The sequence below is a fragment of the Magallana gigas genome, chromosome 7, assembly GCF_963853765.1.
Source record: "Magallana gigas chromosome 7, xbMagGiga1.1, whole genome shotgun sequence".
Lineage (NCBI taxonomy): Eukaryota > Metazoa > Mollusca > Bivalvia > Ostreida > Ostreidae > Magallana > Magallana gigas.
In genome coordinates, this window is record NC_088859.1 from 20,538,503 (window position 1) to 20,557,021 (window position 18,519).

Below are 18,519 nucleotides of genomic sequence, written 5' to 3' on the forward strand. Positions count from 1 at the left end.
ATCTTTCTAGACCTGCATGTCATTATCTCTTAACTAATATTATCAACACCTGCAACTCTCTCTCTCTCATTTCCACGAATTTTTTTTTCATTTATATTTTGCGACTGAATACCTGAAGTCAATGTATTACAAGCATCTAATGTGGTTGTGGCGTCGCGTGCATGTCTCCTTTCATGAAATTATCGATCGCAAATTAGGAGCAGAGGACATTGACGCAAAACAATGCAAATAGTCAAGTTTTCTATATGAAAGAAAATGTGAAATGAATGCAGGTTTCATTAAGATGATAAATTAACATTTTATATGAGCAGCTTCATGATCATGTATATAAAAAGTAAGTTTATGAAGAACTGGTCTAGCTCCAGTTAATACATGGCATCTACATGTAATTTTTTAACATGAACAAAAACTATTGTTTACTTGAAATATAATTATATAATGAATATATATACCAAAAAGCGGACCCCTTAAATTATTTTAAAGGTACATGTGACGTATATTTAGTGAATAATAATCATAATAAGATCTGATTATTTGCTTCATCATTTTATTTAAAGATAGGACTTTTACATAAATTACGCTGTATAAGTCAATCGCATAACAAAGATTTAAAAAAAAAATCTTATTTTTTTAAGTATGGGTAATAAATACAAAAGATTTGAATAACCCCGCCCTAAATGGGTCACGTGACATACATCTCGATCAATCAACAACAACGGCGACGAAGAAAAAGAGGGGTACACCTTTAAGTTTGACAGATTTGGCAAGGAAAAAAACAGACTGAAAAGGATAGGAACAAAGGGAAGGTCGTTATCAGAGACCATGTATATTGATGGAATAGGAATTTAAGCAGAATTAAACTTAAGATTTCATCATGAAGTTGAGAGAGTTTTGCTATAGTCAGGTTCGTGTTCAACCTGTTCCGTGTCTTTACTTTACAAGTTAATAACCATAAGTGGATTTTCGTTTAAAGGAATTTTTGAATAAAGAATGAATAAACACTCTCAGTACATGCATCCCTCAGGGAGAGGGGTATTTACTCCGTTTACCGTGCCGATGATGCTAAAATCGTGTTTCATCTTTATTACACATAATTAACAATTTATATCGTTCTTCATTAATGAATATCGGAAATATAAATGATAATGATTCGAGTATCATCTGATGCAAGAATTTTTTCTATTAAAACATGATTGTAATTTGTAAACAAACTGTTCTTCCACCGTGTTTTCAATGCTGGCTTTTCCCGCACTCATGCGCAGTGGCGTTATAAATGGCGGATCACATTAACGTTCTTCAGGCGTGTAGCAAAGTTTAGAGACAAATAATTAAAGACAGAACATGTTTTATGGGCCTAGAGTTTGTGAGACGTCTAATTATAAGAAGCATGATGTATATTTTTACTCAAACTCATGTCAAAAATTTTACTCCAAATACGCCACATATACCTTTAATTTTGGCAAAATATTGTTATACGGGATTGTAACATTTATAAAGAAGAGAAGAGCATTTTTTTTTAAATTTGAGTCGTCCGCCACAGTGCTGAAAGAGACAAAGATTTCCCGAGAGACGTTTTTGGCGTATATAAACACTTGCAGAATCGTCACTGTATTGCTAAACGAAGTCGATTTGGCGTTGATAATCACTATCATCTTTTCCACTAAATATCGATTTCTACGAAATAAAAATAATAGATTTTTTGACTCCAGTTTTCGTCTGACACGAGATCAAAACATTCAAGTCTACAGGTTTTTTTTTTAAAAAATAAATAAAGATTGAACATGTTCAACTGTATTGAGTATATTTTTCCAGAAGAATATAAACTTAGGCAGTTGTCGTTTACGTAGTCTTAAACTGAGTTGAATTTCACTTGAGCATCGGGAGCAAGTGACAACTTAAGCAGATTTTGTACAGCTCCAGTCATTATTTATATCAGCCTCAGGAAAAGTATTTTTGGGAGTTGATTTTTAATCAACTCTCCTATGCAGTCACGCGGACAAACCGAAAGTGAAAAAGTGTTTGGACCCAATCACTTAATCAACACCGCTAAAAAGAAATAGTACTTTAAAATAATCAATAATCGATAAATTCGACGAAATGTATTCGTTTGTCTTATTTCCCTTTAGAATATGTATCTGAAAAGCTTGAAAATATTCAGAATTTGAAATGATACGATTAAATTCGAAAGTTTTAGTAGTTGTATATATTCCTACGAAATCAGGTCAATCCAGAGGAAGTCTCGTTCAACCAGACGCTCGGCTGTCTCCGTAAATTTCCGACGAGCAGGGTTTACGGAGACAGCCGAGCGTTCTGGTTGAACAAGACTAATAGAGGCACCGAGCGCTTCCCGGGTAATGGAATTCGGCAAAATTCGGCTGATTCCGTAACGTTAACCTACATAAAAATCGGCCGAAAGATAAAATATTCGTATTTATAAAAATGGTTAATAATTAAAATAAAATGAGTAATTTCGGCAAAAAAAAGTTACTGTGTATAGCGTTGATTTTTAGAATGACAATAGTTTTGGAACTATTTTCATTCGACACATATTTGTACGCCCCACGCTTTATTTTCCCGCCAAGCTTCGAAGACAAGACGACATTCTCGGACTCAGATTTGTCAACGTATCGTTCGAGGTTTCTCAACGGAAAGGTTTGTGTTTTATGTTTGTTTTAAATGCATATGAAACTGATTGTCTTAAAGTTATTTCGTTATATTTCTTACATGAAAAATGAAGTTTGTAACAGTCAACAATTAGCCTAAGCCTTTCTAAAGACACAGTCGCCACTGTTATTGTAATATACCATTTAGCTACAGCTACAGGCATAAGAACTAAAATAAAGAGTTATATTTTAGATATAATATTGTGCTGTTGACGAGGAAATATTTATGTTGATTGAGGCTTCGCATACGAGTGATAGTCTAGAGTGTGTGTTTTAATGCTTGAAGTGATGATATGTGAATTGCTTTGTTTTTCTCGTGGTGATTATAGAGTTTCATTGGGGTAGATAATCCAGAAATTCAGTCATGGGAAACCTGTTTTAAATCATAAGCAGATATTTATGTTTACCAGTTTTTACAAGTGTATTCATTATTTAGAATTTGGGTGTACATAAATTATCCACATTTCACTCGTCATAGAAAATGGTAAAATAGAAATGCACAGATGTATATCTTGGACATTTGATAATAAATGAACTGCAAGTGTTGTATGTCAGGGAGATGAACTTTCAAGAAATGAACAATCAAGAGATGAATGAACAAGAAATATGAACATTGACACAAGAAATATGCTCTTACCATGCTCAAGATAAATCTCAATTGAAGGCAAAGTAGTTTTGAATTAATATCTTGTGCAAGAAAAGTAACAAAGTGTGGTTATTAACATGTTTTAGGAACTGAGGTGTTGAAAGTGACCATATATTAATCTTAATGGATGTATAGAGACGTGATAATTAATGTCGGGATATTCTCTATTGAGATCTGATTTTCATTAACTTGCACTGACTGATGGTTGATTCCTGTAGATTAATAAAGTGCAGCATATTTATGAGTTCAGAAGACCATTAATTTATTTCAAAATTATCTTTGTTTGATCAAGATTATTTATTCAAGTTAAAGTTATACTCCTGTGAAAAGAACTGAGGGGTTCACATTGCACTGATATTTCCCCTTAACATTGCACTGATATTTCCCCTTAACATTGCACTGATATTTCCCCTTAAGATATATAACAGTTGGGGTTGTATAAAACAAAAATTCAGATAACTGCTGTTAACTTGGACATAAAGAATATGCATGGAAAGGCAATATTAATATTTTCCTTGTCGTGTGACTTTGCGACTGCTGTGGAATAGTTTGTGGACCTCTGGTTGTTAAACCAATTCAAAGTCGAAAAATAGCTTAGCTTAAGAAAAAAAAATTCATGTTGTGTTAAGAAATAGTTGACAGAAATTGGAATTTAAATAAGTGTTAGAGAAATAATTAGAAATGAAAAGAAGTTGTAACTTTTCAGATTCAGATAATGAAAGCCTACCAAAAAGGTCAAACTTAGAAGCTGTTCAATATTCCGAATTAGGATTAACAGATGTTCAACAACATGGTGTAGAAAGATATGAAGTTGTTGAGTCATCAGATACTTCGCTTGCTCATAATGTCATTTTTGAAAGAAGTGTTTTTGGCAGTTTTCACCAGGGTTCTGATAATTTTTCAGAGACAAGTAGGGGCCGGCAATGTGTTGCAAATGCATTGATAAGCATTCTGTACAGAGTTGCAAGTAAAAACACAGTTTTCTTTTGGGATAAAGAAGTAATTGATTACCTTTTAGTTGAAGGAGATTCTCTTTATAGGCAAGTGAGGAAATACTGTTCACATTCATATTTGAATCCCGAGGACATTCCTCGAAAAGTGTGTTTTTATTCATGCCTAACAAATTGCTCCATTTCAACAACATTTGCGGGAGATATCGTAAACACATCTTCAAATGAATTTCCCTTTGTTTCATTGGAAACAGCATTAAATCTCTGTTTGAATGAAGCACCTCATGCTTGTATATTTCTTTGTAAGGGCGTTGCTTTAGCAATTCATTATTCTGATACTTTTTTCCACGTTTTCGACTCCCATGCTAGAAACATGCAAGGACAAACTGATAGTGATGGAAATGCTGCCATTTTTACTGTCAAATCGTTACAGGAGTTGCAAAATCTTCTGAGATTTTGGTTTTGGAATAAGAATTCAACACAGTTTGAAGTTTACAAATTCAAGGTGCATATATTAAAGGACAAAAAAGCATTCAAGAGAAATGGCCCGATAGTATGTTTGTCTCATAAAAAACTCACCCGTTCAAACAAACTTGTTTGTAACACTTGTGGTACAACAGATAATCTGTCACAAGTCAATGATCATTGTGTATCCACAGAAAGTTTGTCAGAAGTTAATGATTGCAGTAGTTCAGCAGAAATTTTGCTCCAAGTTAACGATTATAGTGCATCCATTGGTATCTCATCTCAACCTAATGGTTGTGGTAGTTCAACAGAAATTTCATCAGAAATTAGTGGTCCTGGTCAACCAGTGGAACAATCAATAATTGTTGATTTCCATAAATCTGTACAAGAAGGACCTATTCATGTATGCCAATGCTGTAAACAAACTTGGTTCAAAGAAAGTGTTTCGAAGGCTGTAAACATACCTGATGGCATCCTTCAGCAGTGCCAGGTAAGGAAAGCTGATATAGTTTGTCGTACATGTAAATTGTATTTAAAAACTAATAGAATACCCCCATGTTCAGTTGCTAATGGTATGGCTTTTCCATCAAAACCGAAGGAACTTGAACTGACTGAACTTGAAGAACGACTTGTTTCTCCAAGAATTCCATTTATGCAGCTCAGAGAAAAACCTAGAGGAGGACAGTTAAGCATTAATGGAAATGTTGTTAATGTCCCAGCAGATGTCACTTCAACAGTTAAAAAATTGCCCAGGATGATGTCAGAAAATGAAACTATTGCATTAAATTTCAAGCGCAGCTTAAGCTTCAAGCATTCTGTGGCCAGTGAAAGAATAAGGCCAAACAAAGTCTTTGTTGCAGCAAAGTGGCTAGTTGAAAATAGTGCTTTGTATAAAAGTGAAGGAATTGAGGTAAATCAGAGTTGGGTTCATTCATTGAATTCTGAGGAAAGCAATATTACAGAAACAAGCTCTCTAGGAAATATTGATTTAAACACAAGTGTTAATAATTCGGCAGGAGAGTCAAGTCTTCGAAAAAGTCAAAATGAGATAGATTCATGGACTGAAGACCCTGATCTTGATGACAGGCCCAGTGGAAATACTGATACCGTTTTGCAGAGTGTTGATTTTCGTGAGTTTAATGAAGTGTTGAATGTTGCACCTGGTGAACACAACAATCCTTTAAGTATGTTTCAGGATATTTTCTCTGAGTTTCTGGCATTTCCTACTATATATTGTGGAGAAGCTAGGCCAGACAACAAGTCTCGTAAAGTACCTTTGCATTACAGTACCATCTGCAAATGTGAATTGAGGAATGTTGACAGAAGATGTGCAAAGTGCATTCCAAATATCTTTTACAAAGCAAAGAAATTACAAATAAAACAAATCCAAGACAAAGTCTCGCTAGCAATTAGAAAATGTAAACTGCAAGGGAAGAAATTCACAGTAGCAGAGGTGTTGGATTCCATTACGGTAGACAAAATGGTTCATTTAAATGAAGGATATCATGTGCTGCGCAACCTTCGAGGTTCCCCGCCTTATTGGGAAAAAGCAAAAAAAGATGTTTTTGCTATGATGAGACAGTTGGGCATTCCCACTTGGTTCTGCTCTTTTTCGGCTGCAGAAACGAAATGGATTCCTCTCTTAAAAACACTGGGCAAACTCATTGACAATGTGACATATACAGAAGATGACATAAATAACCTTTCTTGGGATGAAAAATGTAGGCTTATAAAGTCAGACCCAGTAACTTGTTCAAGGTACTTTGATTACAGGTTCCAGAGATTTCTTCATGGAGTTTTGTTGCACAAAACACATCCTGTTGGGGAAGTTGTTGACTATTTTTTTCGTGTGGAATTCCAACAACGTGGCTCTCCTCATGTTCATATGCTCTTGTGGGTGAAGAATGCACCAAATGTATCTTCTGATTCTTACGAAAAAATTTCGCAGTTTGTTGATAGATATGTCTCTTGTTCAAAAAGTGGTGCAGATCCAGTTTTGGTTAATTACCAGACTCACAGGCATGCCAAGACGTGTATGAAAAAAAACAAACCTATTTGTCGCTTCAATTTCCCAATTCCTCCTATGCCTAAAACCGTTACCTTGTCCCCTTTAGAAGATGAAGCTGTATTGCCAGAAGCAAAAGCAAATTACCAAAAGGTTTGCATGCTACTTAATTCAGATGAAATCAAAAATACTGATATGGACTTCAAAGAATTTTTATCAAAATTAGAAATGGACTTTGAGACATATACATTGGCCATTAGATCATCACTGACACAAAGTAAACTTTTTTTAAAGAGACAGCCATATGAAATTAGAATCAATTCTTATAATTGTACCTTGTTGAAAAGTTGGCTTGCAAATATGGATATACAGTTTATCCTAGACCCATATGCATGTGCAACATATATTGTTTCCTACATCTCTAAGGGTCAGCGAGGGATGTCAAACTTGTTGAATAAAGCATGTGAGGAAGCTCGAAGAGAGGATTCAGACATAAGGCAGCAAGTAAGGCACATAGGGAATCAGTTTTTGTCCCATGTGGAAATTGGAGCTCAAGAGGCAGCTTATCTTGTGTTACAAATGCCTTTTCGCAGAACTTCCAGGTCTTTTGTATTCATCAACACAAGTCCTCCAGATGAACGAGTCATAATGTTAAAGCCTAAACATGTACTGGAAGACATGAAGGAAGACAGCACTGACATTGAATCAAGCAACATTGTGAAACTCTATCAACAGCGACCAAAAAGTATTGAAAAGTTGTGTCTAGCAGACTTTGTATCTAAATTTTCTGTAAGATACAAAAAAAGGGAATCAAATCCTAATTTGATAAGTACAGATGATCTGCCAGAAACAGAATATATAGAAGATACATCAGATGATGTTGAGGATGATTCTGTGGACTTTGAATTACAAAAAAGTTACATGTTTAGAAATGGAACAGAAATAGTTCAAAGGAAAAAACAATGTATTTTAAGATGGGTGCACTTTGATGTAGAAACAGAACCTGAAAAATTTTACAGAGAACTACTGATGTTGTTCACACACTGGAGGAATGAAGTTAAGGACTTGAAAGGAAACTGTCTGTCTTTTGAAACTATGTATTTAAACAAAAAAGATGAAATAGATAGCAAAAGGGGAGAATATGAACCAAGTCGTGTTGTTGTTAACACTATAGAGGAGGCAATCCTGATGGGCAGTTCATTGGAAAATGAGTGTCTTGATTTTGTTGCACCTGAAAATGAGCATAATGAGCTTATTGACAGAGATAACGGTGATAGGCTTTGTCAAAAGTATGGGTGCTTCAACCCTGATCAAAATATGCCAAATTATGATATAGGGATAGACCTTGGCATAGCAAGAAAGCAGCTTGAAAATGAACAAATCACTCAGTGGGGAGAAATAAATGATGATGATTACAGACAATTATTGAGAAATTTGAACAAGCAACAAAAAGAGTTTTTATACCATATTTTGCATTGGGTGAAAACAAAACCAGATCCACTCTATGTGTTTTTGACAGGAGGTGCAGGTGTGGGGAAAAGTGTTGTGACAAGGGCTCTCTACCAATGTTTACTGAAATATTTTTCTCATCAATTACAAAACTCACCAGATAACTTGCATGTCTTACTTTGTGCACCAACAGGAAAGGCTGCTCACAACATAAATGGTGCAACCATACACTCATCATTTTGCTTACCAGTTGGGCAAGGTTTCAAATATAAGCCCTTAGACATGCAGCAGTTGAACATTCTTAGGTCTAAATACATGCACCTTAAAGTTATCTTCATTGATGAAATATCAATGGTTGGGCATGGCATGTTTAATTTTATTAATTTAAGATTGCAAGAGATAAAAGGTTGCAAAAAGCTCTTTGGTGGAGTAAGCATTATAGCAGTCGGTGACCTTTTCCAGCTTAAGCCTGTAATGGATGGTTGGATTTTCTCACAACCATGCCAAAACTATGGACCTTTAGCGACAAACTTATGGAGAGACAATTTTCAGATGTTCGAGTTAACAGAAATAATGCGACAAAAAGATGATAAAGAATTTGCTGAGATTTTGAACAGATTGAGAGAAGGAAAGCATACCACAGATGATCTTGCAAAATTAAAAGGTGCTTTGACTACTAATGACAGCAAACTTTCCAACATTCCTCATCTTTTTGCAACAAGGAAGGAAGTCTTTGGTTTTAATGAAAAAATCTTTTCACAGTCCTCATCCGAGATGAAGGTCGTTATTAAAGCTATAGATTGGGTAATTGGGTGTCCTAATGAAGCATTGCATCCAAGGATATTGTGCAAAGTTCCTGATGACAATTCGAAGACAATGGGTCTAGTATCTGATTTGCAATTGGTTATTGATGTGCCTGCAGAAATTACCAACAATGTTAATGTACAAGATGGTGTAACAAATGGATCACCTTGTATTGTTAAGAAATTTGACTATCTTGTTCAGGACTCTGAAAGAGTAAGCATTGTTTGGGTGGACTTTCTTGAGGAATCAACAGGACAAAAAATCCGCACCGAACATTTCAGGCTTTATCATAATGGGATAGAAAGATCTTGGACCCCTATTTTGGAAATAACAAGGATATTCAAAATTCAAATAAATGGAGTATATCAAGTGAAAAGGCGCCAGTTCCCGTTGCAACTTGCTGCGGCCAAAACAATACATAAGTCTCAAGGGTCAACCATGCAGAATGCAGTTATCCATTTTGGAAATCGGAAAATTGATCATATTCATTATGTTGGTCTAAGCAGAGTGACACATATAAGAAATTTACACATACTTAGCTTAAATGAAAGCAAAATCAAAGTATCTACACTAGTGTTGGAAGAAATGGATAGGTTAAGAAGTAAGTCACAAATATCTTTAAGCCTTGAAAGCTTTGATGTCCTGCCTCTATCAGTCACAAAAGTTGTATTTTACAACGTAAGGTCACTTCATCGTCATATGGTAGACCTTAAGAAAGATTTTGCTTTGTTATCAGCAGATATTTTAGCTGTGTCAGAAACAAGACTTGGAGAGGCAGATGAAATTGACATGTACTCTTTAACTGGATTTACTACTTATCGCTTTGACTACCCTGGTACAGCACACAGGCCAGCTTATGGTTTAGCAATCTTTGTAAAGCAGTCTATACTGGTTAGAAATGTGTTCAGGAACCTCATTCACAATATTCAGGTTTTGTCGTTAGAGGTAGCTTGTGCTCACAACTGGTTGTCAATAAAGTTTTTGTATGTTCCACCAAAAACTTCAATTTCACATTTAAAGGAACTGTTAAGAAGCATAATAAGCAATGAACATTTTTCTCAGCCAATCCTTATAGCTGGTGATTTCAATTTTGATTCACATGTGTCTAAAGCTCTTGAGTGTTTCATGCTTGAAACATTTAATCTTAGATATTTAGAGACAGGTATAACAACAGACTATAATTCTGTGCTAGACCAAGCTTTTACAAATGTTGGAAATGCTGCTCTTCACTCATGGGGAACTTTGGAGTCCTATTATTCAGATCACAAACCAATATTCATATGTTTCAATTAAACAAGAGATCAAAACTGTTCTTTAGTTAAAAGTGCTTTAAATGATATCTCCATGCTTAAAAAATCCATAGACAATTCTAACAAATTGTTTATTACTTTCATCTGAAACAATATATATTTGACCTACAAACTGCAAATTAAAAAATGCTTTTGTATTCTCTTATTGCAAGACTGAATTTTCAAATATTTACAAAACTTTAGTAATGGTCAATATAAAAAAATCCTTTACATTGTTTCAATTTTAGCTTTTATATGCATTAAAATGTTGCAGTTTTGTTTGAGCAACAACTTTCATTTTAATAGCTTCTTTATTTTAATATGAAGTATTTCAACATTCATAATGCTCTTCTTATTCAAAATAATTGATACTTTTTGTTCCAATAAAATGTACTCTAAATTTGATTGTTTAAAAAAACAAAGCATTTTGCATTAATACAATTTAACTTTTCAGATGTTCAGCATCAAGAAACTGAAGGCTTCAAAGCCGAAGCCGTATTCCAACCCACTTAAAGTAAAAGTGATTGGGGTCGGTGATAAGTCGACGTACACAACAGCCGATGGTAAAGAAAAACAGCTTGTTCCACTTGGGGTTGCAGATAAAGAGGACTCTATAAAAGTGTCCTTGTATGAAGTTGACAAATTACCATTATTGAAGGCAGGAGAATGCGTGGTTCTATCGAACTACGTATACAGAGCGGACCCTCATCCAACAATAGTGGTCACTGCAGTGACCAGAGTCATGAAAACCTCAGCCTTTGCGGTTCCAGAAGATGTCAAATTAACAGCAAAGGCAATTGCAAATCCTGCCCCAGCCAAAATCATAACGATCCACGATGCCAAAAAGAGCCCTATCAAATCCTTGGTATCGATAAAAGGACGAGTTATTTCGGTTTGTTTCAATACCTCTTCAATTTTAAATTCAATTTCTTAAATTTGTGAATATAAAACCTTTACCTGAATCTTTATCAATACATTGTTCAGAAGATTTTTAACAAGTTCTAAATAATTATGTCATTTCAACAATTTAATTTACTATATTTATCAAAATTTTATTTTTTTGACAGGAGGAAATAATTCGAACAGTACAAGTAAGAGGAACAGATGTCCAGGTACGGAATGTAAGGGTAAAGGATGGAACCGAGGAAGTAAAGGTGGCATTATGGCGTGACCAAGTCGATGGGTGCAAAGTTGGAGAATTCTTAGAATTCTCTAATTTGGTGACCAACTCGTACATGGATGAGGTTTCCTTGTCAACAACACAAAGAACAAAAATACAGGTATGTTTTTTTTAAATACCCATGCAAACCATGTTTAAGGGGATGTATTAGAATTACTTTGTCTTTATGTATGTAGACACTAATTTGTCTCCCTATAAACTATTACCGTATTATTCCGACGATTAGTCGGTATTTTTTTCCTCTGAAGCAGAGCACCTGACTTATCGTCTTGTTCGACTTGTCGTAGGCTCGATGTCAGAAATTTTTTAAAAATAGCATTAAAAATCTTGGTTTTAATCATCTTGAGTTGGCTGTGTGATTGAAAATTACGTTGTTGAATTCACTGTTCATCTTTAATAATTATCATTTTCACTCATCTGTCAACACTTAAATACATAATAATAACAACAGTTATTAAAAAATGTTACATTGTCTTTAATCAATTAAAAGTTTTACCGTTCCGTTTTTAAAACACATCGTCACATGGTTCTATGTATCACTAGTAGGAAGATAACATTGCGCAGTAAAATTGAAACCAAGTTTGAATGGAAGAAAATATTGCAGTAGGTCCGGTATCGTCATTATCAAGTCGTACAAATGATCGATCTATTTCTAACAGTGTCTATGTAAAACAATAGCGTGTAACTGCATTACTGGATACAAAGTAAACAAGTTTCATCAAATCATAGTAATTGCTAAGCTTTCTGCACTTGAGATCCCCCTTTGAAGTCCGACACGAGACAGGTGCATGCCTATGACACCGGAAATTGTTAAACAAACATTGACCACGCGCCGAGTCAACAGGTGGCTGGTTACGTAATGGCGAATACACTGGCGATAGTCAGAGTGGATACTTATTTTAATGCTTGGGAATAAAATATTTCTGACAAAGTAAGTTTAGTTTTGCATAACACGCGATATCGGGAATTGTTTAAAATGCAAGCGACTTTGTAGAAGTTGCCGGTATTTGAAAATTTGATGCATAAGTATAAAGCGTAATTGTTTAAATGTTAATCATTAATAATAATTGGTAGCAATATCGGTGACATCGTGGCATCATACACTGATAATGTTACTGCAGTTTTATAGGCCATTTTGAAGTGATAAGATCGACGTATGGTCTGAGATCGACGTATCGTAGGATTTTGTTAAAATTTTGGCTAAAAATGAGCAATTCGACGAGTCGTCCGCATCGACGAGTCGTCGGGAAAATACGGTAAATCACAGCATGGATGAGTCTTAAATTATGTATATATTCATGTATGTTGAACATTGCCTAAAGATAAGTGCTTTAAATGATATCTGAAGATAATCACCTGCATTTTTATTAAGATGAAAAACATTCATTAGTTTGTAACTCTTTTCTTACTCTTATTCTCTATATTGTACACTGATCATGAAAAGTAAGGCGGCTTATCCTTGCATTTTTTTAAATATCTATTCTAAGTTTACCAAAATTCTAATTTAATATTCAATTAGTTCTAATTTAATATAAAATTTTGTTCACATTAATATTTCTTCTGCTCATTAACTCTAACTCTATAACTCAAAATATGTGAACATTTGTGATTTCAAACTGTAATTTTGATGAAATGTATACAATTTCATGTATATACTTTATATGTACATTTTTTTTACTAATTTGAATGAATTTATGATAGAAATGTTATTACATCACTTGAGTCACTCACGTGACCTATTGCAATTGGTGTTCATCTGTTGTTGTCGTGATGTGCATCTTGTGTATCACTTGAACTTTTTGCCTTGAAAAGCTGTTACTTTAATGAAAGCCCTCTTTGTTCACCAGACCCATGTACGATGTGTATACATTCCCCAGATACACATGTGTCTGGAGCAGTAGCTTCGTTAGTTTACCTGTTTACCTGTGTCATTGTTTGGAATCATTCATGTGTGTGAAGGGATATTATGTAATCAAAAAATGAATAATGAACATAGATCTGCCAATGCAAGCGTTTTAAGATATCATATTCATCAGTAAAAAGGCGACGAGAATAGCAAATTTTAAAATCCTTTAAAAAGAAGTCTGACTATAACAAAATAATTACGGATACAGATTTCTAAACCTACAGTACTTACAATAACTAGTTACGTCAAAACATCACACCTATATCAATCATTTTGGCTGAAAAATCTTATTTATTTTGTATAGCTTGTAAGAAAATCTTCCTCTGAAGCCTCGTTATAGCCTAATTCTATTTTCCCTTGATTAGATTTCTCAAAGCAGGTAAAAATAGCCAGTTTGAAGCGGCATAACACCGTTATTTTTGCATCAATTTTTTGCATGAAATTCTTGTAAATAAATTTTATGACATAAGTTTCACTTAGGCTGGGCTGCAGGTACCCATTAACAGTCATTAAAAGAGACCTATAAAAGGCGACTTGAAGAAAACGTCCTGTTTGATTTTTCATATTGAACTTCATATTTTGACTAATTAATGCAAATCTTGAATACTTCATTTTTTTCTTAAATTCTAACCAATTGCTATGTGGTTTGCTTCATTGTTGTCAAAATTTGATGCCAACTTCTCTTGAACATCTCCGATGCTCAGCAATGTTTAATAACTCCAAATTATCCAGATTTCTTTTATCCATAGCATAAATCTGAATTTTATACAGACATTTGAATTAGTATTTTAGTGTTAGTATTACCATCAGTCACACCACTACATGCTTTGTGTAGTGGATTCACAAGTAGCTACTTATCAATGAGTTATACCCGCCAGTGCACCAGCACTTTTTTTTCACACTTAGTCTCGTTTATTCCATTAAATCCATCGTAGACAAATTTGCAATAACTTTGTAAAATGCTTTGATACCATCTAAAAATTTCATTTTATTTAATTTGTCTCTAAAATTATGAAAGTTTTTAGTTTGTTTAATATTTTTTAACAAAAAATTTGTGAATTTTATTTGCAGCCATGTGATGCTCCCCCATCAATGCTAACAGGAACAGTCATTGCCTATGAAAAATCTGAATTTGGATTTTCCATTATGGTGGAAGACGGAGACACATTTCAGACAGTTGGTATCCCCATAAATATGGTCCGTGACGCTCTCGAATGTGATGAGAATAGTGTTGAAGACACTTTATCCATTAGAATACCATTCAGTGTGGCAGTGGGAACCACAAACGGAATTGTCTCTTCATTTGCTTTAGGGTGAACTTTTTATGCACTGTTGGTGATTGCCATCCTGACCATATTTTGGGTTTTTTGCTTTATGATTATGCTTTTTCATGTATATTCAGTACTTTGCTGTATACTGTTAATTAAGATCTGAACTCAGATAAATGTTATGTTTGAATACTTTTCTGTATTTGGAATGCACGTTGTGCATTTTGAAATGTTGGAGAATTTTATCACTTATTTAAACTGCTTGTTTTTTTTAAATTTTTGTTGTCACTGGATATATGGTAGAGAATATTTTTGCCTTTTGACATTCTGTAGTTTATTGCTTATAATTAAGCACTTCATTGTTACAGTCTGTATGACTTATCTGTTTTAAGTCAAGTGCAATATGAACACATCATTCACTGTATGTTCTGACACATTCCCAACAGCGTTTTACTCCTGGTTCATTTATTTTTCAAAATTCAAATGCACATTCTGTTTCTTTTCCATTATTATAATCTACAATTTTGCTTGACAAATTTTTCATCTAAAAAAAATAATTTGCTGCTCTATAATGTAAAACACCATGCATGCATCCACAGTTTTGTTTGATGTAAATATTTTAGTGCTTTTATTTTTTTCTTCAAATATTGGTAAATAATTCTTGTTTATTTGCTCTTCTCTATGAAGTTTCTTTTTATACATTTGTATTTTAATACATTTTGATCAGGTGATCTGTTAATAGGTGCTCTTCAATTTTCAAAGGCTTCATTTTGTATTGGGACACAAACAACAAAAACCTAATGCTTTGTTTAGTATGTACATGTATTAAAATCAAAGCATCACTAAGCCATATGTTAGAGGTCCTCAACATTTACCAATGTACACTATTGTCACTATTTTCAGCATTCCTGAAATTTCTGTTATGATTCTCTATTTTCCCAATCATGTTGCTTTAACTGGACATACTTAAACAGATTACTCGTATTTTGCCATGTAATACATGCATTTAAACAAGTTGATAAGTTTTAATTGCAAAAAGTTCTCATTTATGAATATTTGGCTTTATGTAAAAAAAAATATTATTTTGTTTTACATCTGCAGTATATACTAATGTTTTTATACATTGATTTTTTTTTTATCCAAATACCATACTAGTCATATCAAAATCTGTCCTCTTGGGTGATTTTTAGTTTTATAATTTATTGATCTATTGCATTGTTTCAAATGCACTACCAGTATTTTTCTCAACATGTAATATTACATGTTTGCTGGGGTTTTTTTTGTATTTTACCTATAAAACTACTGCCCTTTTATTAGTTATCAAGCTTTAAAATTGAACACATTGTATAATGTGAATGATTAAAACAGGAAAAATTGTTATTGAGGATTTTTATAAGTTCTAGAACAATAAAAAAAATTAGAAATTCCTTTATTTTGAATAAACATAATTCATTTTTTATTATGGCTTACGGCCATCTAGTTGCCGGATAATCTTTACGGCAAAGAGTTCAGTTATCTGAACATGCGCGACAAAAAATAGTTCTATTTGAATGTTGCAAAGTTAACTGATAAATATCTTTAAGCAAGATTATATTTTCCATATGTTATTATCACTTATGTTATTGTAACCAATACGAATTGACTTTATTTAAATAAACTTGAAATCTAACGCGAATGAATATTAACTGCAGTGTTTTCCCAAGGCCGTTTTTGCATAGAGGTATAGGCCCCCGCCATGCATCACACAGTGCCGTCATGCTTTCCGCTATGCATACTTACATGTATTATAAGCAAAAAATCTTTTCCCAATTATTTCAGATCCTAACAGTGATAAGTAAATGTAAAGTTGTCGTTATTTCGTTCAATCTTCATAAAAACGTTTGCACCCGCAGAGAGCGACGCTAACTTCGATCGACATCGATCTCAGCAAGGGGGAAAGTGTTTAACGGTTTAAGAACTGAACTTATATGAGAATAATAGGGTAACTTGTAACTAAAAATAGATTGAGATATATTGAAACTGGGATTATAAAACGGTAATAAATGCATAAATAGAGGGGCAATTACTACTTGTTTTAATATAATGTGCCTTCTTCGACACCTCCGCCATTATCGAATGTTGGGGATTTTCCAAGATCTAAAAATAGCACAACGTTCCCTCGATGGATTTACCTTGGTTGTGCTATGATTGAACTGTTTATTTGTCGTAAAAATATTGGAAACTTGAGACCAAATGTACTCAAATAAGAAAACAATATACAGTTAAGCTTGATTGCAAGTCATATACAGAAGCGATGTCACATTACTATAACATAGAGACATCGTATAGTATTCCTCTGAAAATGACTGTGTACACATGTCATGTGAAGAGAGAATGACTGCAAAGTTATAGTGCAGTAATTAATTTTAATTAAATTTGGTGTCAAAACAAGTTTGCTGTAATTGCATAGTTCTGCCTTTTTCTTGCCCCTCCTCCCCCCCCCCCCCCCCCCCCCCCCCCGCCAAAGAGTTTATCTCTGTACAAAGGGAAAAAAATAAAATAGAAGGTGTTAGATCTGCCTTGTGAATCTATATTTCTTATAAAAGCTTGTGAAGGTCAGCCTCTTAAAAAAGTAGAAAAAACTCCGAAAAATATGAATAAATATACATTTATTAAATACAAATAAAATGGAATAATATTTGTAAGTGTAGATTTCATGAGAATTCATTAATTATAGTACATAACATACAGTACATTTCATCATTTGGTTATATTATTTTTACGCGCATTGATTTCGCTCTGGCTGTGGCGCTGTTACGTCGCACCGTGCACCAACTCTCGCGCAAGTTCATAGTGCGTAGGAATACAAGGTATACTGATATTTGAAAGCATGTTGCTTTTAAGTGTTTTTGTGTTCTATATAGTTGAATGAATTTACAGTTAATGAACTTCAGTCGTTGGATAAAAGAAAGAAACAAATTGTCTCATATCAGAGTTTGAGTCTGACATCATCATTATTATTTTATGCAGTCTATGCTTTTCCTAAAAGCAATGGTGGTTTCAACCAATTGATAAAAGAGGCGTCTAGATTTCAATCCTGTCTGTTTCGGTCACTAAGGTTCGACCAATCAACAAATGGGGCATGTTGATATGGGTCCTGTTAGTTTCTATAGATCTATGAATTACATGTAGCTAGTTACTTCCTATAGAGCTATAAATAAACCAAAGTTTCCGTAAGAAATAGAGGAAATCATACTCGATCCATGTAAATATAGACATATCAAACCCGTAAGCCATTATGGCCCTTCAGGCCTTTGATTAATTTAAAAAAAAAAATATTTGATCTTCATTCTGTTTAATACATATTGATCATAATTCAAATAGTTTCCACTGAATGCCAACTACAGTTTTATCATGATCTTTTAATTTAAGATACATGTAATATTGCTGACTAATTTGTTTATATTACAGCCAATTGTTTCTGTTTTTGTTCTGATATTATATAATTACCAATGTTCAATTATATTCCTGTTCACTTTTGAAAGCTACACAGACTGTTTTTCAGATGGTTTTCGGTCTTCCATACCTTATACCATCTCTGAATAAATTTGGTTTAACTGTTGACGATTGTTGTTCTACATATTTACTGGAATCATATTTAGCATTTCTCTCAAAATACATATTTTTCTCCTCCAAAAAAGTAAAAATCATGAAACCTTTTAATACGCTTCTCCCAATTGGGATGAGCTTAATCTTGATCAGGAATATTTCTAACTTATGGGTCAATGTCAAAGCAAACTTATTTGAAATTCTTCTCATCCTATTGTCCATTATTTCAGTAGGACCCTTTGACAGGGTAACCATTTCAATGTTGTCTAGATATTAATGTACATGTACTAGTCCAAACATACCACT

The 18,519-nt window shown here is 33.8% G+C and overlaps 1 protein-coding gene across 4 annotated transcripts; it reads left to right on the forward strand.

Annotated features, from left to right (window-relative positions):
- The first annotated feature begins 1,973 nt into the window (after positions 1-1,973).
- LOC117688983 (uncharacterized) lies at positions 1,974-16,081 on the forward strand. 4 transcript variants are annotated; one of them, XM_034468413.2, is made up of 4 exons: positions 1,974-2,652; positions 10,726-11,163; positions 11,339-11,551; positions 14,460-14,596. In XM_034468413.2, the coding sequence occupies exons 1-4, from the start codon at positions 2,461-2,463 to the stop codon at positions 14,547-14,549; spliced, it is 933 nt and encodes a 310-aa protein (XP_034324304.1). In that variant the 5' UTR covers positions 1,974-2,460; the 3' UTR covers positions 14,550-14,596. The 4 variants fall into 4 exon arrangements, 3 of the variants coding, with proteins under 3 accessions (XP_034324304.1, XP_034324303.1, XP_065922621.1); XM_034468412.2 differs by having other exon boundaries at positions 1,986-2,652; positions 14,429-16,081; XM_066066549.1 differs by lacking the exon at positions 1,974-2,652 and adding an exon at positions 4,959-5,854 and having other exon boundaries at positions 14,429-16,081.
- Positions 16,082-18,519: the final 2,438 nt, after the last annotated feature.